This window comes from Pogoniulus pusillus, chromosome 4, assembly GCF_015220805.1.
Source record: "Pogoniulus pusillus isolate bPogPus1 chromosome 4, bPogPus1.pri, whole genome shotgun sequence".
NCBI classification, from domain to species: domain Eukaryota; kingdom Metazoa; phylum Chordata; class Aves; order Piciformes; family Lybiidae; genus Pogoniulus; species Pogoniulus pusillus.
Window position 1 is genome coordinate 16,120,101 of NC_087267.1, and position 24,428 is coordinate 16,144,528.

The 24,428-nt window shown below is 39.4% G+C and overlaps 1 protein-coding gene across 2 annotated transcripts in view; it reads left to right on the forward strand.

Moving 5' to 3' along the window:
• The window catches only part of MON2 (MON2 homolog, regulator of endosome-to-Golgi trafficking), a 78,944-nt gene extending 55,047 nt beyond the window's left edge, over positions 1 to 23,897 (forward strand). Inside the window, exons 27-35 of one of the 2 annotated variants that reach the window (XM_064142244.1) lie at positions 2,661 to 2,804; positions 3,345 to 3,362; positions 3,627 to 3,755; positions 8,662 to 8,852; positions 17,651 to 17,711; positions 19,018 to 19,141; positions 20,353 to 20,560; positions 21,361 to 21,443; positions 23,204 to 23,897. In XM_064142244.1, coding sequence (XP_063998314.1) covers positions 2,661 to 2,804; positions 3,345 to 3,362; positions 3,627 to 3,755; positions 8,662 to 8,852; positions 17,651 to 17,711; positions 19,018 to 19,141; positions 20,353 to 20,560; positions 21,361 to 21,443; positions 23,204 to 23,367 — 1,122 coding nt within the window. In that variant the 3' untranslated portion in view covers positions 23,368 to 23,897. The remainder of the gene's footprint in view (positions 1 to 2,660; positions 2,805 to 3,344; positions 3,363 to 3,626; positions 3,756 to 8,661; positions 8,853 to 17,650; positions 17,712 to 19,017; positions 19,142 to 20,352; positions 20,561 to 21,360; positions 21,444 to 23,203) is intronic. The other variant, XM_064142245.1, reaches the window with a different exon arrangement.
• The last annotated feature ends 531 nt before the right edge of the window (positions 23,898 to 24,428 follow it).

The window sequence follows — 24,428 nt, forward strand, 5'->3', positions numbered from 1 at the left end:
AGGTATTTAATTCTAAGTTTTGTTGGTGTTTTATTATTGCCTAACTATAACTTCTTAATTTATAAGTATTTCTTCACTTAGATATATAAATAAGTGCACTTAAGTAAAGTCCTTAAGTGAAGGACTACTCTGCTTTGTATACAACATCTTTCATCACACTCTTTGCTAAGCTGGCTTAGAGTTAAAGTTACCTGGTGTCAGTCTGAAGCATAAACCTCTTTAAAATGCAATTCCAGTTGAATGAATTTTCAAAACTAAGTGGCCAAAGCCTCCTTTAAAAATGTCTTTTAAGTATTTTATGCATAATTTCTAAATTTGAAAATACCCCAGTAGATTGGGTAGAAAACTCATCTGTTTGTAAAGTTTTTTACCAGTTTCATAAAATGTGGTAAGAAGCTACTCATGCACAAACTTCAAACAGAAAGTAGTTACTGTTTCTGTTCACAAGTACAGAAAAAGCAGCATCTGAAATTATTTTCCACTGATCTTGAAGCGAATAATAACAATAATAATAATTATAATATTTATTAGAAGAGGTGTGGTTGAGAGAGGCTGTCCTCCCCCGTTACTCTGCCCCAGTGAGGCTGCATCTCAAATACTGTATCCAGATCTGGCCCTCTCATTTCAAGAAGGACCTCAGGGAACAAAGATGAAGATGCTGAAGGGAGTAGAACATCTTCCTTACGATAAGAGACTGAGGGAGCTGGGGCTATTGAGCTTGGAGAGGAGAAAACTAAGGGGTGACCTCATGGATGTTTGTATATATGTAAAGGGTCAGTGCCAAGGATATGGAGTCAGGCTCTTGCTTGCTGATGCCCAGTGACAGGACAAAGGGCAGTGGGTGGAAGTTTAGGCATAGGAAGTTCCATGGAAACATGAGGAAAAAGTATTTCGCTCTGAGGGTGATGGATCAGTGGAACAGGCTGCCCAGGAAGGTTGTGGAGTCTCCCTCTCTGGAGATACTCAAGACCTGCCTGGATGTGTTCTTGTATGATCTGCAATAAGTGATCCTGCTCTGGCAAGGGGGTTGGATTGGATGATTTTTGGAGGTCCCTTCCAATCCCTAACATTTTGTTGTTCTGTGATTCTAACAGTGTGGAATGAATGGCAAATGTATTTTGAAGTGTTGCCATCACAGATGTTAAGGTAGTCTTCTGTGGCTAATTTAGCTTGCATATATATAAACGTTGTCTAGGGGGTTGTAAATGCTCTCCCTTTCTAGCCCATGTGTTGGTGCATAAAATTATTTTCATGCTTTTTCCAGTAGCTATGTAATCTTGCATGAACCTGTTAAAATTCAGTGCAGTGGCTTCAGTGCAGCAGCATATCAGCTGAAGCTGTTTTACAGGGTGCTGAATACTTTTATATCAATGATTAGCCTTTTAGTCTTCTGCCACACAGGGGAGTATCCAGCATCAAAGCATGTTTTTCAGAGTTCAGTGGAGTTTTGAACCTGAGCACCGGAAAAAGAGTATGGCTTTTTTGGAGGAGTGCTGCAATATATTCGTAATGTTGATAAAGCCTTTTGAGTGTTAGATACACATTTTGAATGGCATGAAGCTGAGGAAAAGAGAAGGAGAGACTTACTCCATGACTCATGAAGTGCTCTGTTGTAGGTTGTAGATTGCCTGGAGGTGCAGGTCTTAGTGTGGTGACAGTACTTGTAGCCTTTGTTTGCTAGCCTATCGTTTGCCACTGCTCATGACACAGCCCCAGCATGAAGGCTGCAGTCAAACAGCTTTGGAGCAGTTGAAATCTTAAGTGAGTTCAGCCATAGCTTGTCTTGGATGGTTTGTGGTTAATGAAAAGGGGATTTGATTCCTCCCCTGGGAAAAATGACAGTACAAATGCAGGAGTCTTTTTGTACAACAATAAATAGATTGCTTCATGAAGCTTTGAGAAGAGAGACTTTGGGAGGAGAAGCAAGCCATTTAAAATGTCAAAGAATAATTGGAGTAACTTTATAGAATCACTGTATCTGGCTTTGAAAATAAATGCCCCAAGATTGTTTTAAGGTTTATATTCCAATGTGAAATCTTTAGCCTATGACAACATGGTATTTCTTTGACACCTTCTAAATACACCCTTCCTGAAATGCTTTCCATTTTAAAGCAAGATCATGAGTTTCAGCTATACCAAAATCCCATTTCTCATTTAATTTATGGTCCTTTCCGTAAGACACAATTTTAACAACATAGAAAACCTTATATGAATTACTTCAGAGATTTAAATATTCCTTGAAGTACAACTTAAAGAAGATGTGGCTGAGATCAACAGGCAGGATGTATACAACACATTTTGCTGTCATGTCAAAGTAGAGCTCATAAACATACCTTTGATTGGGTCAAATGAGATTTGGTTTTGGTTTTGATCAACCAGATTGGAAGAGACCTCCAAGATCATCCAGTCCAACCTGTCCCTCAGATATCTGTATTTACTACGCTGTATATGCTCAGGTATCTTGCCACTCAATTTACTGTAATAGAATAACAAAACTTACTTTTCTGAAGCTGTTAGAACTATGCACTGTCTTTTTTACAGCATGATGTTTGCATAGTCTTACACAGGAATTTTTCTTTAGGAGCTCCTTATACTGATGCAGTTTTTTGAATGTCAAAACACAAGATACATGTTAAGCTTTGTATTCTCTTTTGATATAGGCTATATGTGTTGGCTCAGAAAGCATGCAGATAATGTATCCTGCAATCTTCGACCAGCTGTTGGCCTTTGTAGAATTTTCATGCAAGCCTCCACAGTATGGACAGCTGGAAACAAAGCACATTGCAAATGCAAAGTATAATCAGGTAATTTAATTATAAATACTCCTTGTTTCACTTGGGTGGTGAGCCCAGTTCATCTTTAGATACAGGTTGTTTAACAAGATGCATTTATTCTATCTGTAAAAACTTCACCATGTATGTTGTGTAGTAAGGTGTTTGAGTTTTTTTAATGTGCTTTTGTTTATCTCTTTTGGTCCCATTGAATTCAACTTTGTTTTTATAGATGTATACCTCTGTGTAGGACAGGTCTTGCCAGGAGACCAGATCTTGTGAATGTGTCTGAATTTGTCCAGTGAATTAATCTAAAATAACATGTCTTTCATGTGATAGCAAAATTTCATAGAAAGACACAATCATTTTGAAAGCAGGAAATTCCCTCAGGCTGCAAATTTTTGAATTGCCCGTGGTGTTGAGAAATGGGACTTGCTCGTTAGTTCTTTTTATCTGTACTCTGCTGTTCACTAAGCATGAGCATCTGATGCAGTGTAATCGAAGAGGTAACAATTATATATGTATTAATTCTTCTTATTCTGTTTGTCCTGCAACACAATGGACTCACACTAGATACAACTATTTGCACCGGTGAGTTAAATTTCCTTAAAGATTGTTGTAATGTAGTTGTCTTGCCTAAACTGCAACGATTCTCCTATTTAAATGTACTTTACTTCACTGTAGAGTACATTCTCATAGTGAGGCTACATTGTATTTGCAGTTTTGTTGCTTGGACTATATTCTTAGCAAACCCTGCATGCATTAAACAGAGCTCAATGCCGACCATGCCTTTTCTGTTCCTTAATTAAGATGTTTTCACATATAGTTCAGTAACTTACTAATTTCTTTTCCTAGGCTGAATGGGTAGCACTGAATTATGTACCATTTGCTGAGAGATCATTGGAAGTTGTTGTGGACTTATACCAGAAGACAGCTTGCCATAAAGCTGTGGTAACAGAGAAAGTTCTTCAGAACATTATTAAGGTAAAAATTTGTTTGCAGATGCTCTGAATTTAATGAGCTGATGTTGAAAATAATGAGTTTTGAGCCAGTGTTTATAAACTCTTTCTGGTAAGCTTAAGTAGACAAATTGTTATTTTGTGAAGATGAGTAGCAGGTAGCAATTTCTTTTGAAGCTGCAAGGCTACTGATTAGGCTACATGTACTGTTCTCTAGCTGGATAATGTCAACATCAGTATTTCAGTGTTAAGATAAAATAACAGATTTGCTAGACCAAAGAATGTTAATATTTCAAAGTGTAAAGTACCTTGATGATGAAGCAGCTCCTGCTGGAGGGCATCTCAAGGCACTTGGAAGAGAAGGTTATCAGGAGTAGTCAGCATGGATTTACCAAGGGGAACTCCTGCTTAACTAACCTGATAGCATTTTATGATGTTATAACTGAATGAGTAGATTCAGGGAAGCCAGTGTATGTAGTCTACCTTGACCTTAGCAAGGCCTTTGACCCCGTCTCCCATGACATTTTAGTGAGCAAGCTGAGGAAGTGTGGGATGGAAGAGCAGACAGTGAGGTGGGTTAGGAACTGGTTGCAAGATAGAGTTCAGAGGGTGGTGATCAATGGTGCCAGGTCCTGCTGGAGAGCTGTGACCAGTGGTGTCCCCCAGGGACCAGTGCTGGATCCGGTCTTGTTCAACATCTTCATCAGTGACAGTGATGAGGGTGCAGAGTGTCTGCTCAGCAAGTTTGCTGACAACACCAAGCTGGGAGGTTTGGCTGATCCAGCTGAAGGCTGTGCAGCCATGCAGAGAGACCCGGACAGGCTGGAGAGCTGGGCACAGAGGAACCAGATGAAGTTCAACAAGGACAAGTGCAGAGTCCTGCATCTGGGGAGGAATAATAAACTGCACCAGTACAGGCTGGGAGGTGATCTGCTGGAAAGCAGCCCTGTGGAGAGGGACCTGGGGTTCCTGGTGGATAACAAGTTAACCATGGCACAGCAAATGTGCCTTTGTGGCCAAGAAGGCCAATGAGATCCTGTGGTGTATTAGGAAGAGTGTATCCCAGCAGATCAAGGGAGTTTCTCCTTCCCCTCTACTCTGCCCTGCTGAGACCTCATCTTGAATGCTGTGTTCAGGTTTGGGCTCCCCAGTTGAAGAGGTACAGGGATCTGCTGGAGAGGGTCCAGCGGAGGGCTAGGAGGGTGATTAGGGGACTGGAGGGCATGGCTGAGGGACCTGGGGCTTTTTAGTCTGGGGAAGAGAAGACCTAGAGGCGATTTGATAAATGTTTATAAGTACCTGAAGACTGGCCAGGAGCTGGGGGACAGGCTCTTCTCACTTACTTCCTTTGGTAGGACAAGGAGCAATGGGTGTAAGTTGCAGTAAAAGAGGTTCTGCCTCAACACAAGGGGGAACTTCTTTACTGTAAGAGTCACAGAGCACTGGAATAGGCTTCCCACAGAAGTTATGGGGTCTCCTTCTCTGGAGACTTTTAAGGCCTGTCTGGATGTGTTTCTGTGTGATCTGTCTTAGATAGTATTGTCCTGCTCTGTCAGAGGGTTTGGTCTCGATGATCTCCTTGGGTCCCTTCTAACCCCTAACATCCTGTGATCCTGTGATCTGACAGGCAGGCCTGAGTAAATAGGGCACTGAAGACCAAATACCACTTTCTTCAGACAGGCACATATATTTGGGTAATGTGTGCTCTAGCTATTACTTTTGGTTTGCTTTTAACAATTGTGTGTGTCAGTAAAGTCATATGAAATGTTACATGTGCACAAATGTGCATTTAAGAAGAAATTGCCTAATTTTGAACTTTTTGTGGTGGAATTAGCGGGGGAAAAATGTATGTGACCTAGGTTTGTTTTGTAATGACTTGTCTTACATCAGATGGTTTCTGTGTAGGAATTTGGGAACCAGAGTATGGTTAAAATAGTTATGTGATGTTGTTTGGCATCTGTTATTAATTGGATTTTTGTACTTCAAGGTTAATGCAGTTAATCTCCACTTCTGCTTTAATGGGATAGGTGCAACTGATGCAAACACCACTTTTCTGTAACATTCACAGGGATATATTGCAGTAGATGAAAAACCTTTTTGACATACACAAGAATTACAAAACCTATGCTGACATTGGAATTAGATTTTATCTTTATGACCAATAGCATCAGAAATTAATACTGTTTATCCCTAGGGTTTGATCCTAACTCTCATAATTTTTGACAGTAGAGACTCTTGTGAGTCCCTGATTTGAGAGTGAAAAAAGAGACTTTACTGAAAGCACTGGAGGCATATGTGTAGTACCTGAAGTTAGACACTGTGTTTTTGAAATGTGTATTAAATAGCTTTCCAAGATGACTTAGTATGAGGTTCTAGTTAGTTTGACTAACAATGCTAAAAGGAATAGACAGAGAATCATAGAATCATTTTCATTGCAAAAGACCTGTAAGACTGAGTCCAAGTGTTGACCTAACCCCACCATGGCCTTTAAACCACAACCCAAACTGCCATGTCTACATGTTTTCTGAATACTTCTAGAGACAGTGACTCCACCACCTCCCTGGGCAGCCTGTTCTTGGTAAAGAATTTTTTCCTAATATCCAATCTAAACCTCCCTTGGTACATTTGACTCCATTTCCTCTTCTCCTGTCACTTGATATTTGGGAGACTAGACCAGTGCTCACCTCACTACAACCTCCTTTCAGGTAGTTGTAGAGTGCCGTGAGGTCTCCCCTCAGCCTCATTTTCTCCAGACTAAACAACCCTAGTTTCTTATTTTTCATAAGACCTGTGCTCTAGCCCTTTCACTAGCTTTGTTCCCCTTCTCTGGACACACTCCAGCACCTCAGTGTCCTTCTGGTAGTGAGGGGACCAAAACTGAACACAGTATTCAAAGTGTGACCTCAACATGTACAAGGGCACAATTGCTTCCCTAGTTCTGCTGGCCACACTGCTCCTGATACAGGCCAGGACACTGTTGGCCTTCTTGGCCACCAGAACACATTTCTAACTCACATTGAGATAGCTGTCAAACAGCATCCCCAGGTCCTTTTCTGCTGGGTATCTTTCTATCCACTCTCCCCCAAGCCTGTAGCATTGCATGGAGTGGTTGGGACCCAAATGGAGGACGTGTCTCTTGGCCTTGTTAAGCCTCATACAATGGACCTCAACCTATTTATCCAAACAGTGCAGATCCATCTGCAGAGCCTCCCTACATTCAGGCAGGTAACACTCCTGCCCAGTTTGGAGTCATCTACAAAGTTACTGCGGGTGCCCTCAACCCCCCCTTTCAGAGCATTGATAGAGATATTAACAAGAGTGCAAAACTGATTCCTGGGGAACACCATTTGTGGCCAGCCACTAATTGGATTTATCTGCGTTCACCAGCACTGTTTGGGCCTGGCTGTTCAGCCAGTTTTTAACCTCGTAAAGCATCCACCCATCCTAGTTATGTGCAGACAGTTTCTCCAGAGGGTTCTGTAGGAAGCAATGTCACAGGCTTTACTAAAGTCCAGGTAAACAACATCTTTCCTTCATCTGCTAAGTGGGTGTAGAAAGAGATAAGATTCTTCAGGCCTTCATGAACCCATGCCAGCTTCGCATGATCACTTGCCCTGCACATGCTGCATGATGGCACTTAAGATTATCTGCTCCATGACCTTCCCTGACACTGAAGCCAGACTAACAAGTCTGTAGTTCCCTGGGTCCACCTTCCAGTCCTCCTTGTAGATGGGTATTATGTTTGCCAATCTCCATTCATCTGGGACCTTTCTAGTTAGCATTAAGCTTACTAACATCTTGATGTTTTAAAACCAGTTAATGACTTTTTTTATAGCTATCAAAGCTGTTTTTCTATCTAAAAGACTTAAAAATAGCTGTGTTTTCATTTGAGTTGTATTGCAGCCCTTATCTTAGAATAGAACTAAATCTGCTTTTAAAATTCATGAGGTTTAACAGCAATGGCCAGGTGGTTGTGTATGCAGTTGAACTTCACAGTATCACAGTGTCATCAGGGTTGGAAGAGACCTCACAGATCATCAAGTCCAACCCTTTACCACAGAGCTCAAGGCTAGACCATGGCACCAAGTGCCACGTCCAACCTTGCCTTGAAGTGCCCCAGGGACGGCGACTCCACCACCTCCCCAGGCAGCCCATTCCAGTGTCCAATGACTCTCTCAGTGAAGAACTTTCTCCTCACCTCCAGCCTAAATCTCCCCTGGTGCAGCCTGAGGCTGTGTCCTCTCGTTCTGGCGCTGGCCACCTGAGAGAAGAGAGCAACCTCCTCCTGGCCACAACCACCCCTCAGGTAGTTGTAGACAGCAATGAGGTCACCCCTGAGCCTCCTCTTCTCCAGGCTAAGCAATCCCAGCTCCCTCAGCCTCTCCTCGTAGGGCTGTGCTCAAGGCCTCTCACCAGCCTCGTCGCCCTTCTCTGGACACGCTCAAGCATCTCAACGGAAAATATTAAACTTAATGAAGCTTTTTTAACTGTGAAAGCGCTTGGGATAGCTTTGTGGGAATGGGAGTAAACTCTCCAGAATGCATTTGTGAGAACAAACTGCCTGCAACCTGTTAGGTATTAGGAAAGCCTATTTGTGAGACTTGGCAGAAGTGATGTGTAGCAGTACAGGGGAAACAAAGTGTGTACTTTCATAGTGTAATTGATGATCGATAAACTGTAGCTTCTCACTTTGTCCTTAGTAACAGATCTGTGCTTTAGCCAGCTGATACATGGTATATCATCTGTATATTTTTAGAAGACTTTACCACACAGCATGAGGAAAGGTAGGATTGTTGTGTACTATTATCTACGACAGTGGCTACGATGATTTTCTGCAGAAACCTGTTGTGTTGTTAGATTTTTCTGAATAACTGTACATTTCAGATTGTTCTCAATAACTGTACATTTCGGATTTTTCTTCATTTTTGCAGACATTAGGAATCCCTCTTAGCTTAAAATATTCCTGTCCCTCTGAAAGCACATGGAAGCTAGCTGTTTCTTCTCTCCTCAAAGTTCTCTCTATTGGGCTACCTGTTGCAAGGCAGCATGCATCTTCCGGAAAATTTGACAGTATGTGGCCAGAGCTAGCGAATACTTTTGAAGACTTTTTATTCACAAAAAGGTAAACACAGTTTCTTTTCTCTTTCTAATTGGAAACTATTTCCAAGTAGTTTGTTCACTAAATGCGTCAGTAGAGTTCAGTACAAAATAGCCTTAGCTTTAGAGATATTTGATGTCTTAATTGTTGTTTTTTTAATGAATGAAGGGAAAAAAGGTAACCAATTTGTCAGCTTCAAGAAAGCATAACTTTAGACAGTACTAGAAAAAACTTCATTCATAAGATTAAATGGCAAGAAATGAGCAAGAAAGATCTCAGCTGAGCTCTGAATACAAGGCATAGTGTCTGTGACTAAGCCAAGCAATTTTGTATGGACTTCAAAGGATGTTTAGTATAGATTTTTATTTTAAGGTGAACACCATTAACTGCATGTGTATTTCTCCTGAGTTCCATCTTGAAATAGTCCACTTCCTACACATTTTGGGAAACCATTTCTTACTTTGTTCACTTAATGAGCCCATAGTTTCTTTGCATTTCTTTCTACCCAAGATAAACTGACTGAACCTTAATAATTAACTATACTTTATTTATAATACTTTGCAAATAATGTGGCAAAACAGTTGGATTTCACAGAATGTTAAGGGTTGGAAGGGACCTCCAAAGATACCCAGTCCAACCCTCTTACCAGAGCTGGATCACTTAGAGCAGATCACACAGGAGCATATCCAGGCAGGTCTTGAATATCTCCAGAGAGGGAGACTCCACAGCCCCCATGAGCAGCCTATTCCAGTGTTCCATCACTCTCACAATGAAAACATTTTTCCTCATGTTTCCATAGAACTTCCTATGCCTCAGCTTCCACCTGCTGCCCTTTGTCCTGTCATTGGGCATCACCAAGCAGATCCTGACTCTGTCCTCTTGGCACTCACTCTTTACATATTTACAAACATCCATGAGGTCACCACTCAGTCTTCTCCTCTCCAAGCAAAAGGGCCCCAGCTCCCTCAGTCTCTCCTTATAATGAAGATGTTCCACTCCATCATTTTTGTAGCCCTGTGCTGGACTCTTTCAAGCACTTCTCTGAGGTTCTCCTTGAACTGAGGGCCCCAGAACTGGACACAATATTCCAGATGCAGCCTCAACAGGGCAGAGTAGAGGGGGAGGAAAACCTCTCTTGACCTACTAAACACAACCCTTCTAATACACCCCAGAATGGCATTGGCCTTCTTGGCCACATGAGCACATTGCTGGATTTATAACTAGGCAGACAGACAGGTGTATACGTACGTGCATGATCTCTGAAGAACACTGTAGATGTGGGCAGGTTGAGGAAGTCCAGAAGTGAGAAATAGTAATGATCAGAGACTTAGACAATCTACTCTATTGGTTTGTTCAAAATAATATATCATTAGGAATACGTAATAAGTCTTCAGAATATGAAAGAGGATTGTTCCAGAGAAGAATTTTTATTGTCCCTTGAGAATGGGTACAAATGGATTTCAGGACACCAAAGATTGCTTAGTAGTGATAGGGAATTTCCATCTTCTGTGAGCATCTATGGGTAATCATCTTTTAGAAGTCGTTTATCTAGTAGTGTCTCAGTTAAGGGACAGTGTGGAATAGGAAAAAAATTAATTCTCTGTTTTTTCTGTCTGTATGCAATTTCAGTTAAAAACAGTAAGGTTCTTCTGTACCTATCACTAATATGCTGTGTATTTGTGTTTGAAAATTACACACACAGAGAAAATCAGTAACCAAACACAGCTGTATTTACTAACAGTGAATAAATAGCAGCTTGCCCAAAACAAATGAAGAACAAATACCAATGAAATTTAATTTTGGAGACACATCCTTTAGTAAAAATGCTTGTAATAAAGAATGGGTTTGGAATTTCATCAGTTGGATTACACAAACACCAAATGAAGAACCTCTCCTTTTGTTTTGCATTTAATTCAAAGAAATATTTTCAAATGGGAGTACCTTAAAATATAAAAGCTCATCAAAACGACATAAAAACACTTGAATCATTCAAGGTTTTTGAATCTTCACTGTTTCCTTAACTTTGAATAATCTTTGTATCTTGTTTCCTTTTGTTTTCAGCAATGATTAGTAGTCTTCCTTCCATTCTGAGACAGACAATCCAAAGCAGTTAACACTCTACAATCAATATTAATGTTGGGTTTTTAAAAAAAGGAGGTTTTCCAGGTTATTATAGAAGAATGTATTGCAGTTGGAAGTGTTAAGGAGGGGTTTGAATCATAGAATCATAGAATCAACCAGGTTGGAAGAGACTTCCAACATCATCCAGTCCAACCTAGCACCCTGCCCTACTCGGTCAACTAGACCATGGCACTAAGTGCCTCATCCAGGCTTTTCTTGAAGACCTCCAGTGACGGTGCTTCCACCACCTCCCTGGGCAGCCCATTCCAATGCCAATCACTCTCTCTGTGAAGAACTTAATCCTGACATCCAGCCTATACTTCCCCCGGCACAACTTGAGACTGTGTCCCTTTGTTGTATTGCTGGTTGTATGGGAGAAGAGACCAACCCCCACGTGGCTACAATGTCCCTTCAGGTAGTTGTAGACAGCAATGAGGTCACCCCTGAGCCTCCTCTTCTCCAGGCTAAACAACCCCAGCTCCCTCAGCCTCTCCCCGTAGGATTTGTGTTCCAGGCCCCTCACCAGCTTTGTTGCCCTTCTCTGGACACATTCCAGCACCTCAACATCTCTCTTGAATTGAGTGGCCCAGAACTGGACACAGCACTCAAGGTGTGGCCTGACCAGTGTTGAGAACAGGGCAAGAATAACCTCCCTTGTCCTACTGGCCACACTGTTCCTGATGCAGGCCAGGATGCCATTGGGTCTCCTGGCCACCTGGGCACACTGCTGGCTCATCTTCAGCTACTATCTGTCAGTACCCCCAGGTCCCTTTCCTGGGTTAGAAGTGAATTGTAATGAGGTTGAAGTAAAAATTATTAAATAGTTTATTAAGTATATAAAGAAAAATTCCACAGACTTATTTACAATTAACACACACACATTCTCTTATGCAGTTGGTAAAACTATTCTTTGCAGAATGTGTATATACAGTTAGATTAAATGATTTAGGAAAGATTTTTTTGAAAGTATTTATAACTGGAGAGTCTTGCAGCACAAACTGACTATAGTTAGCCTCTTATATTTGCAGTTGTGCCATTTCTAAGTAAATTGAATTTAGTTTTTCCAAAATTCTTCTATGTTCTTTGAATATTTTACATTACAGTTGTAATAGAAGATAAACACTAATAATAATGGCTTATTCCAGAGTAATTTGGGAGAATCTCATGGCTGTTTTGAAAGTAACAGCTAAAATTTGCTGCACATTTGAGGTGCATGTCAACCTTGAGATTATAGAAGGCAATGGGGAAGTAATCCTTTTCTAGCTATGCATGTTGGACCTTTGTTCTAGCTCAGCAAGGTTCTATAAAAACTGATTTTCAGTGTGTTCACTGAACACAACAGTCCATATCACCAAAATCATTTAAGCCACAGATGAGAAGAGGAAAACACCCTTTGAATTTGGTTACATCTTGACTTGCTTTCCAGTGACCTTGCTGACCATAGACTCCGCTTACTGTGACTGGCAGTCAGTCATCTCTGGTGGCTTTCCAACTTGCAAATATGCCATATGTGATGTGAGGTTTATTAAGTCAGGTGTACAGATCAGTCTGCACTGCTGAGAATAAGCATGGATTGAAAAGTTTCTGGAGCATAAATAATCCAGAAAATACAATTTGGAGATAAGACATAGATTTTTACTATTACAAACTTGTCACTTCTTGTGACTGAAATACAGTTAGGCCTGAATGTAGTTAGAACTGAAAATGGACTTTCTAATGACAGCATTCTGTAATTTTTCTTAAGATCACTGCTTCAGGCAAACTGAAATGTTTTGTCAGAAAGAAACTTGCTTTTCTCCCTTTACTCGTGTATACCTTTTCATACTCCACTTTTCTCTCCATTTAATATTCTTCCTGTTCCGTGCAATTACCTGTCCAGGCTTCATGCAAAGCTGTATAAAGATCTTCCTTTTGTACCTGTTCTTCAAACCTTTATTCTTCAAAACCCACTTAATATTCTTGGTGTAGCTATAGAATCATAGAATCAGTCAGAATTGGAAGGGACCACAAGGATCATCTTGTTCCAACCCCCCTGCCATGGGCAGGGACACCATACTCTAGATCAGGCTGGCCAGAGCCTCATCCAGCCTGGCCTTAAACACTTCCAGGGATAGGGCCTCAACCACCTCCTTGGGCAACTCATTCCAGGCTGTCACCACTCTCATGGTGAAGAACTTCCTCCTTACATCCAGTCTGAACCTACCCACCTCCAGCTTTGCTCTATTCCCCCTAGTCCTGTCACTACCTGATAGCCTAAAAAGTCCCTCCCCAGCTTTTTTGTAGGCCCCCTTCAGATACTGAAAGGCCACAATAAGGTTACCTGGTTCTAAGTATGAAACTTGCATCTCTGTAAAAGTAGCTAATGATCTATTGCAACTAACAGATTTGGCTAGTTTTTCCCTTTAGCTTTGTTCATTAGAATATCCCAATGCATATTGTCTAATTTTCGTATGCACATTCTCTAAGTGTCTATATAGCTGAGGACAGAGTAGAAAGGTAAAACTTTATATTTCATTCATGTTTAAAATTTTTAGTCAACATTAAAAAATTTTTCTTGTACAACTCATAATTATTCTAATCACTGCGATCCTAGAAATTGCATGTGTAGACAGCCTAATATTCCTTCCACCAGTGAAACTGAGTTAGCATAGATTAGGCAAGAAGTCACTTAGAACCCTTAAATTAAATTGACATTTACAGTGCTTTCAAATAGTGAAATTCCTTCTAAGCAAGAAGTTTCAGCTTGTCATCCCCCTTTTATTTTTTAGATTTAAAAAATAACAAACAAAAAAACCCACAACGAACCCAAGCCAGCAAGCTGCAGCTGAGGAGGCTCAATAATCTAGATTTTTATTATAAATCAAATGCCATTTAAAAATTAATACATTTCATGTAACTTAATTTACACAAAATTGTCTCCTAGTAAGAGGCTGGTCTGTTTATTATTTCATACTGTTCTTCTTTCCCAGAGGCTTTCACAGAAGCATGTCAAGCCATTACACAAAATTCAACAAACGTGTGTGTATATATAATTTAGTAGAGCAGAAGTCTGCGCACACATGAGGGAGTTAAATCAATACTCTCTGAAAAGATGCTTCAGAGCAGTGTGCTGCTGTGTGCAGCAGGACTCTGGGTGGCTGTCAGCTCTTTGTTGTTTGGCTCTAAAGCTCTCCCTAGACAGTGGGCAGCAGCTGGAAGCTTTGTACCTAGGAAAGCCTGTGCATAGCAATAGTCTGCATCACATTGCTTCTTTTCTTCCCTGGCTCTTGACCCTTGTGGTACACTTTGGCTGCACTGCATCAGACCAGCAAAGCTTTTGGTCTCTAGATAGATATTTCATATAGACACCTTAAAAATAATCTACTTAGTTGGGATTGATTTGCTACATGAACAAGTATGTAGCAGAATCTGTAGCATATATGGCAGATCATATACGGATGACTGGGCAGAAAGGTCTTAACATCTTTTTAGAGCAAACCTCAGCTCAGAACGTTAATCAGTTGTAAATTTGAAGTGTCAGAAAGAAAGCTTTCCATGTATTTCAATATGGCCTGCATTTGTATGCATCATAATAGCTTACTATTTTAAAATTTTGTGTTGCAAAAGGTACTAAATGAACTTAATACTGTATTCTTTGTTTTCAACATACAAAACTCCAGAATTCCTGACTGCCTTACACACAAACCAATAATAAATACAGTGTTTGATTTTTCTGGTCGTACGTGTAACACAGGCATTGTTGAAGTTATCTGCATGAAGTCCCTTTCAGGAAGGGAGATTTATTTTCCATGCAAGAACAGTGGTACATACTGACTTAATTGTCAAAACTGAAGATTAGCTGTAGGTGCACAGACTGAACTTCAGCTGTCTTATTCTGAGCACTTAGAAATTAAGAGAGAAAAGCCTGTGTAGGAAAAATCTTATTTGACTTGGTCAGCAGCATGTAGGAGCACTGGGAAGAGAGCCCTATGACTGTTAAACTAACCAGATCTGAATGAGATTTAGAAGCCTCCAAGGTTCCTTTCATTAAAACTGGCAGTGAGATGGAGAAAACAGACCCAGACAAGTACTCTTATGAGGACAAGGCTGGCACAGATCCACAACCATAGATTTGGCAGCTGCCTTGCCAGTGAGCACATGTTTAGCTCTGTACTACCACCACATGTCTTTTGTTTCCTGGAGAGGGACATAGGGTGGAGGAAAAGCTGGGGGCTAGGGAGCAAGTTTGAAAATAAGCCAAAGAATGCCATTCTGCCTGTCACTGCAGTACTGCACCGATTCCTCTGCTTGCACAACAGCTTGGTTCTTTGTTCAGCTCAGAGCTTGGTTTTCCTTGCATCTGCCTCTGCTGCCATAAATTAGGCAAAGAATCCTGTGGCACATTGACCTTCTCATTTCCCTTCCTTCTCAGTAGTGACCGTCCTGTGTATCCTGTGTACTTAATCAGATGGTATCTCTGGAGGAAGAAAAAAAGAGCATTATCTAATTCAAGATGCATTATACCACACAAGTGTACACTATAGCAGCAAGTTGAATACCACATGCAATCTTCCTTCCAGTGCTTTTAACTACTCCTTTCAAGTGGTCAAATTTCCCAACCATTCCTCAGTTTGAAAATACTATATAGTTACTCTATGAGACAAGAAGTAAATTATGGAAAAAGGAGAGAATTTAATATATGAAACTGTATTGACTCTATATAACACATCTCTGAATTTGGTTGTTAATGCTACTAGTTATTCCATTAGCTCTAGTAAAAAGTTACCTCCAGCGCAAATCAGACACTGTGGAGAAACTGAAACCACAATCTTGTGGAGACCTAGGCAAAAGATTCCAACTTCTACTCTATCTCAGAAAAGCAGGAACAATGGAACTAGATCAGAAGAGACGTATATGTAGACCAATCTGCTGGTTATGTTGGATTAGTGGGTTACCTAAGAAAGATGACCACATGGCAAAATTTTCATTATATGCCTCTCCAGCCTTCCAATTTATCTAGCTTAGAATGTTCTTGTACCACAGATTGCCATAGGCTCATCACTTTCCTTCAAATAATTTTGTGAATTCTATGTTGATTTTATGTAGATTTTAGCAGGCAATCCTTTGATTATGAGTTTATAAGCAAGGTATTTCAGAGTTTGTCTGCTGCATGAATTACCTTCTATAATTTTTATTTTCCACTCTCCAAGTGCAGTAGAAGCAGATTTGTAAAACAACACACTTCATGATGAGGACCCATCAGCTGCAGAGTGCTCACTTCAGTATTTTTTTTTAATTTGAAAGTAGCTAATGCAAGCAGTTGTGAGAACTTGGAGTACTCTTTTGTGTTGTTTCACTGAAAATCTAGTTTAACTTGAAAAGCTTGTGTCTGATCAAATTAAAACACTGATGTGGGCACATCAGCTTAAATAGTTGATTGCTAAGCAGGAGACCTTTACTCCTCCTTTCTTCTGAGGAAGTTAGCCAAATAACTTAGCAGTATAATCTAGCATAGGAAAGGAATTTGAAGTCACTGAATGTGTGGTCCAATAAGTACAAGGAAGGCCTCAATAAATGAGAGAAAACTTCACTAGAGAAAACTGCATCACTGATGGTTGGCATAAAATCCTTGAATGATACAAGATCTCTGAATTTACAAGCACATAAGGTAGAAAATCTTGTAAAGTATTGACTAATTTTCATGGTTGAGTCTATGCTGGACATTTCATTTGTAAGTAAATATATACAATTGAAGAAATGCAAAAAAATCTGAATTTCTTCAGAATTGTTTGGAAATAGTCTATTGCTTGGAAAATGTGGTTATCTCTTCATAATATTATTTGAGAACAAATATATCATTTGAGCTGTCAAGGAAAAAGACAAAGCAATGACCCATTATTGAAAAGTGTCTTTCATTAGTGCAGAAGAAAATGTAAATGAAACAGTTTTTTACACAGATGTGCTGCTTAAAATCAAATGTCTCTTCTTGCATAGTAAGAGAAAAAGATGTAATAAAATCTGATTCCCTGATGAGACCCTCATAGATTCATCTAAACAAATACTATGACTTTTGCACATACAAGATGAGATACATAGGAAAAATGTTGATCATAGAATTGTAGAATGGTCTGGGTCAGAAGGGACTTCTGAAGGTCATCTCTTAGTCCAGCACCCTCTGCAGTTGGCAGGGGGATCCTCAACTAGATCAGGCTTCCCAGAGCTCTGCTGAATATATCCAGGGATGGGGCCCTGGGCAACCTGTTCCTAATATCCAGTCTAAATCTGCTCTTCTCTAATTTGAAGCCATTGCCCCATGTCCTGTTCCCACAGGCCTTTGTTAAACAGTCTCCCTCCAGCCTTCTTGTAGGCCCCCTTCAGGTACTGGAAGGCTGCTATTAGGTCTCCCTGAAGCCTCCTTTTCTCTAGGCTGCACAACCCCAGCTCCCTCAGCCTGTCCTTGTAGCAGAGGCACTCGAGCCCCCCTGATGCAAGTCCTTAAGCAGCTCCATTAGTTGTAGTAAACCACTAAAATTGAAGAGTTACCTTTTTTCATTTGATTTTTTTTCTCATAATTATTCATAAGATTTTATTCTAAATTGTTAATTAGTAGTATATGATAGTACCAACTTGATGCATGTGAAAGCTTTAAGTCTAATGTGTTTCCTCATATTTATCTCTGTACACATGAATTTAAAACTATAACATAGTATGTTTATTTTTAGTACACCACCTGATAATCTCTCCATTCAAGAATTTCAGAAGAATGAGAGCATTGATGTTGAGGTAAGGAGACTATAAGAAATAACACTGTCAGACATAATGAGATAGTTATATTCACAGATTGCATTTGGCTATGAAATAATTTGTTTGAAAGTTACCTCTTCTTTTTTTTTTGTGATGTTGTTTTCCTTTTTGAAAGCAAGATAGGCTGCTCATAGGTTGAGAATTTGGCTACTTGAGTTATGCAAAAAGCAGGAAGCAGCATGCCACAAACAGCTACTGTCCACTCAAGTTTAAAACAGCACTGAGTGACTAAACTAGATCATGTTTCTGCCTCTGATCCATTATTGGATTTTACTTATGAGGTTATTGCCAAGCAATTACCCAGGTAATTGCAAACCATGGAGGGCACTGGCAATTAAACCTAAAGTGAGTGCCTTCTGTGTTGAGGGGATGCGTTTAGCCAACACTGACATTTGTACCCTCCAGATGTGTTGTCAATGCTAAAAGGTTTGCACACGAATGAAGAAATGATACCTTGTTTGTGCAGTACAGAGATCACTGTGGTTGTAAGAGAGTCATGTTTGACCACATAAGGATGAAGAAATTAAGATAATACTTGGAATGAAGAGGGAGTGGTCTCCTTTCACTCCAGGACAGAGTTACAGCAGACCAGGGACTGAGGGTACAAATTAAAAGAAGTTGGAGAGAAGACACGGCAGTATCTGTGGGTTTGACCACCTGTCATCTCTCCAGAGTGGGAGGTGGAAAGCCATGAAGATGTCTGGATGAAAAGTGGGAGCAGTCCTGTCTGCAGTGAGCAGAACACTTTTGAGATCTAATGCATTAATTTATGGAGATCTAAACCCACTTTGTTTCTGAATGGGATCACATCAAGACCAAGGATAGAAAACATTTCAGTTATTTCCATTGCCTTAAGCTTGTTTAGATAATTAACTCACTTGTTGTGCTTTGCAGATGTCACTCAAATTCTAAACACGTGAGATATGTTTTTATATCATTATGAGGATATTGAATTGGATTAGAGGAAGTTTCCTAACACTTTAGGTGTTCTCTTTTCAAAAACATCAATTGGAAGAACATACTTCAGATGTCAGTAGACATCTGTCTGGGTGATAACTGCTTCAGAATCTCTGACAAAAGTGAGGGGAAAGAAGTTTATTATTTCAAGTTTAATGTCACATGCAAGACCACAGTTTTTGGACATATCTACAAAATCTAAAAGCTATCATTGAAAGATTTTATGAAGTTTCATTAAGCATATCTCTTTTGTTTAATGTTTCTATCTTCTTCACATTTCAATATCGCTATAATATTCAGAAAACAAATATAAATATATTTATTTCAGGTGGTGCAGCTTATCAGCACAGAGATACTGCCATATGCTAATTTTATTCCTAAGGAATTTGTTGGTCAGATAATGACTATGCTCAATAAAGGCTCAATACATTCTCAGTCATCCTCCTTCACAGGTATGGTACCTGAATGACAAGATCTGGTGTTTAAATCTGCTAGAAAGTACTGAAAATGTTGAGGATATTTATTTTGTTCAGAACTTGAAATTCCATGGCAGGTATTCAGTACAGACTGTTTGATACTCAGCTTGCTTTTATAAACTGTATTTTTATTTCATGAAAGTTGCTGAGGGTTACTTGGAGTTCTTTTAAAAACAGTTTCCTTGCTTCCAGGTCAGTAGTGTATATAATATTGTACTTGTGTTACTTTATACTTTCTGTATAGTTTGGTTTGCGTTATGCCAGCTGAAACAGTCCTAACAATAATTTCAGGCAGTTGTAAGGAAACAGTCCTAACAATAATTTCAGGCAGTTGTAAGGCAGACATAATATCCTGTTCTTAAAAGCTAAGTGACCTTAGTGTAACTATATGGTGTACCTAGCCAGATACTTTCTATGCCTTTAAGAAAAAGCTATACATGTTTTCTTGGAAGGAGGGAAAAATTTGACATATAAGCAATTGCAGGCAAAAATATTTTGATTGTACTGCGCCAGTTATTAGTATTTACAACGTAGAACAGGGGTTGATGGTTTTTTTTAATTGATTTTATATATTTTATTACTAAACCAATGTCAAGTAGGTAACACCTTACTGATTGTGTTGTGTATATTTTATCTTTTATTTTTGAAATTTCTGTGATGGTTGCAGAGCCACCTTTTAATAGAATCATAGAATGGTTTTAGGAGGAAGTTCTTGCCAGAGAGAGTGATTTGCCATTGGAATGGGCTGCCCAGGGAGGTGGTGGAGTCACTGTGCCTGGAGGTGTTCAGGAAAAGCCTGGATGAGGCACTTAGTGCCATGGTCTAGTTGATTTGACAGGGCTGTGTGCTAGGTTGGACTGGCTGATCTTGGAGGTCTCTTCCAACCTGGTTGATTCTATGATTCTATGGTCCAGGCTGGCAGGGACCTCCAAAGATCATCTAGTCCAATCCACTCTGCAGTCAGCAGGGACATCTTCAACTAGACCAGGTTGCTCTGAGCCTTGTCGAGCCTCACTTTGAATGTCTCCAGGGACATCTTAGTATTCCTAATATTTCTTCTTATAAATATTAGCCTTTTCTAATAGTGGAGGAGAGAATCTTTTTGCAAAACATAATAAACCTAAGTGCAACATTTACTGTATTGGCAGGCATGCTGCACAATTAAATGTGGTGTTTTGCTTTGACAGAAGCTGAAATAGATATTCGAATGAGAGAGGAGTTTTCTAAGGTCTGTTTTGAAACACTGCTCCAGTTTTCATTCAGTAATAAAGTCACAACTCCTCAAGAAGGCTATATCTCTAGAATGGCACTCTCTGTGCTCTTGAAAAGGTCACAGGATGTACTGCATCGCTACATAGAAGATGAAAGACTGAGTGGCAAATGTCCTCTTCCACGGTATGTATTGCCTTCAGGAAATGAAAGGTATCACCAGTACTTCATGACAAAAAAGTTGCATGCAAAATATCACTCAACCATTAAATCAATATTGTATTTGGGGGGGGGTATTGTGTGAATTTTAAAGCCAGGAAAATGTTTGTGAATAAGACATTGTAAAGAAAATACAGATACCTTTTTTTTTTTGTTGAAAAAGCTTTAAAAATTAATGGTCATGTTCAGTGCTGTTTCATAGACAATAGGAATGTGACATGCTAACTAGTATTTGCAGTTACTGATAACATCATGTTTCTGAAATATGGTTTCCCTTAATTCCTGGTAGAGCTATGTGTAGTTCCTAAATTGAGAGGTGGAGAGTTTTCTTTAAAATGAGATAAAATCTCCAAACAGCAACACTGAGTCATTACTGAACTAATTGCTTTTGAATTGACTAAAGCACCAGGAAATTCTGTGACATTGAACTTACTTAACTTTTGAAGTGCTTTGTTCGTGAAAGATGAAATTGATTATTTCCATGTAGCAGTTAATTATGTACACGAGTATTTTAAGACCAAGTATACACTGCTTCTGTTTCCAGTATCAAATATAAAGCTGTCCTAGCTGAGATGACAGTAGTGATGGTGGGAAACTTAAAAGACAGATGATATTCATAATCTTTTAATCTTCTTTCAGTAGGCTCCCTTGAAAGTGTTCCCTATAATGTGTTTGGGTTTTTTCTAATGTCAACAAAGTTTCACAGAAAATACAGCGTCCTGAGATAAAAAGGAGTAGTTGACTGTTTGCTTCTTTTCCCTTTGTAGGCAACAAGTAACAGAAATCATATTTGTTTTAAAAGCTGTCAGTACCCTCATAGATTCTCTTAAAAAAACACAGCCTGAAAACGGTAAGTTACTGTTAAACAACATGGTTCTAAACAAGATAACACTGTCTGCCACAAAGAGGCATTTAGTATAATCTGTAAGATTTAGTATTATGTAATTTTGCCTGTATGTAGGTGGCAGGTAGACAGAAAAACAACACAAGAAGTGTACCTAAAAGTACAAAATGATGCTTAACAAAATAGAAGACTTCAATTTGAGCTGTGTTTTATTAAAATAGAGTTTGATGTCGTCTAGAAACAAACAAAAGAAACCTTCCATAAAATTTCAGTGAAACTCTTAAATAGAAGTAGTCTTGCTAGATCAGTTTTTCTTCTCCTGATATCTTTATAGATTATTGGGAATCGTGTTCACATAGGTGCACCCTGCTATTAAATGGATGTACAAGTTAAACATCCGAGCAGGCTGTTAGATACTTAAACGCGATCTTGCTTTCATTCCCTTTCTGCTCTAGTACCTTCTGTCCCCTGCACTGAGAAAGAAGTCTTAGCTCAGTGATGCCCAAGTAAAGAGCTGACAAATACATTTAAAGAGACGAATTATATGGAACACTTTTCTAACCATGCATCCTGTTTCTCCTGTGAGCTGCACCTACTGTATACATAGAGTTCCCAGCAGAGAACTTAGGCAGGAGTCTTGGTTAAAGCAGCTGCATTGTACTCTGCAATCCTGACAAAACTGCGTATGTGACACTTCCCCTTTACCTTCCTGCTTTTGACATTATGAGAAACTGAAAAAACCTTTTCAGTCCTGAAACAAACCAACCAACCAGCCGTTCCAAAAAAACACAGCAGAAGGTGGGTTTCCTGAAAGCACAGTGAGCAGCCAGTTTTATGATAATGTGGATTCCAAGGCAAAAGGATGAGAGCTGAACTGTGCTAGGATAAAGCCTTTTGGTGAGCCCTGAAGGCAGCCGAAGTGCTACTTCAGTGGGCTTTGGGCTTTTCTCTTTGAGAGGTAGAGTCGCCAGCTCAGCTGGACTGTTCCCTACAACTCTCTTCCTGCAATGAGAGAAATTTTTCACCTGGTCCACACATGGCAGCATTGGCAAACCTCCTGCATACTTTCCTCATTAAGAGAACCACAGGATTAATGAATTAGAGAACCACTTTACTCCCATTTCTTCTGGCTTTTAATAATTTTGTTTCTTTATGAGTATTAATAATGGTCTGTGAAATCAGGGGTTTGTTTGCTTTTGAAAACCTATCTAAAAAATAACTGAGCAGAGAAGTGACGTAGTAAGTAAGATTCGTGCTACGATGTTTGATTTTACCTGTTAGCACAAACAAACTTTACCATGGGTATTTTTTTGTAGGTCTAGCATTTCTTCCTCTGCTTTCTGTAGCTCTTGGAATTAATAGGTGGCCTCATTGTTGACAGGTTTCTGAAATTAAAATGAATTCTGTCAGTAGCTGAGGAAAGCAGGCAGGAAATGTATGTGTATTAGAGATTCTGTAAAACTATTATCTTCAATTTGTCAGTTCTTCATCCAGAAAATACAATGAATGACTCGTATGCAGAAACACAGGTGTGTAGCACCATTTGGTGGATGTTCCATCTGCCTTCCAGCTACTGCTGCTGGAAAAAATAATCATGTTGCTCTCCTGCAAAAATCCTACATAATATCTGAGAACCCTGTGCAGTTGCAGTGTCTATATAGCACTGGGTACTACCTGAATGTGCCCTTCTTTATACAGGTGTTGAAAAAAATCTGTTCTAAGAATCTGGACAGCAGTTAAGTGATTTAATCTTTTCTTTGTTGCAGTCGATGCTAACACGTGGGGACAAGTTATTGCCTTGTACCCGACTTTAGTAGAATGTATCACTTGCTCATCCTCAGAAGTGTGCTCTGCTCTGAAAGAGGCACTGGTTCCCTTTAAGGACTTCATGCATCCACCAGCATCTAAGGTACAGAATGGAGAATCTTGACCCCATAAAACTTTTGTGTTTGGTTTTTTTTTAATTCTTGAAGTAAAAAGAAAGTATCAAAAAATGTTTGTTCCTGGGTGAAGTTTCCCTGAGGAAATCTCTTGTGACTAGTACTTTGGCAACCAGTGCTGACTGCCTTTTAACTGTACTAACAAGAGCTCAGTCATTCATGAACACAGACTATATCTCAAAGGTTCCAGAGTGAGTAGCAGTGCAAACCTTCAATAAATTTAACTGAATAGTTGGAATTGTTTATAATCTGATGTACTTGCTACAGTATCTTGAAGTGGTGGTTGAAAAGTGGGCTTATGTACAGCTTGTTGTGTATGTGTTAATGATGTAATTAAAACTATTTCAATTCAGTCAGATTTATGAGGCTGGTGTTTTGCACCCTTTTTTTGAAGTACAAATTGTACTAAAATTTTATGCAAGATGGTACTGTAACATTCCATATATCTGTAACCAGCCTTTGTAAACAAAGGGAACTGATATACTTGTGTGTATAATAAATGGTACAGTTCTGTATAAAATAGTTGCTTTTATTATTTAAATTCTTTTAAAAATATCCATAATGTTAAAATGCTTGGAAATGTATTTATTATAAGTTGTATGCTTGCATTTTTACTTAGAGTTTGCCTTCTGAATTGCCAGGTACACTCTTTCATATCTGATCATGTTGGTATTTTTTGCCTAATTGAATCTATCTCCTCTGTGCACATTGGACATCTAACAGAGGGTAATAAGATTGCAGCAAGCAGTCTGCAAAGTAGTTGATCTGAAATAAGTTTGAATATGCAGAAATCCACCGTAGCACTTCAGCGCTACTGTACTTCACTTCATAATATATTTGTTGCAAGATATTTGCTCTGCTCAACTCTCTCCATTTTTGTAGTTTGCAGCTTTGCTTAAAAAGAGAAAATACACAATTGAGGGTTGTTAGCCTTTTTTAAGCTTCTTGGCAGGTATCATATTCTTTGAATTATGACCTCAGAAAGGTCATTTCAAGTATCCAAAATACTTGGCTCTAGTATTTTGTTCAATAATTTAAAGTGTTTTGTTTT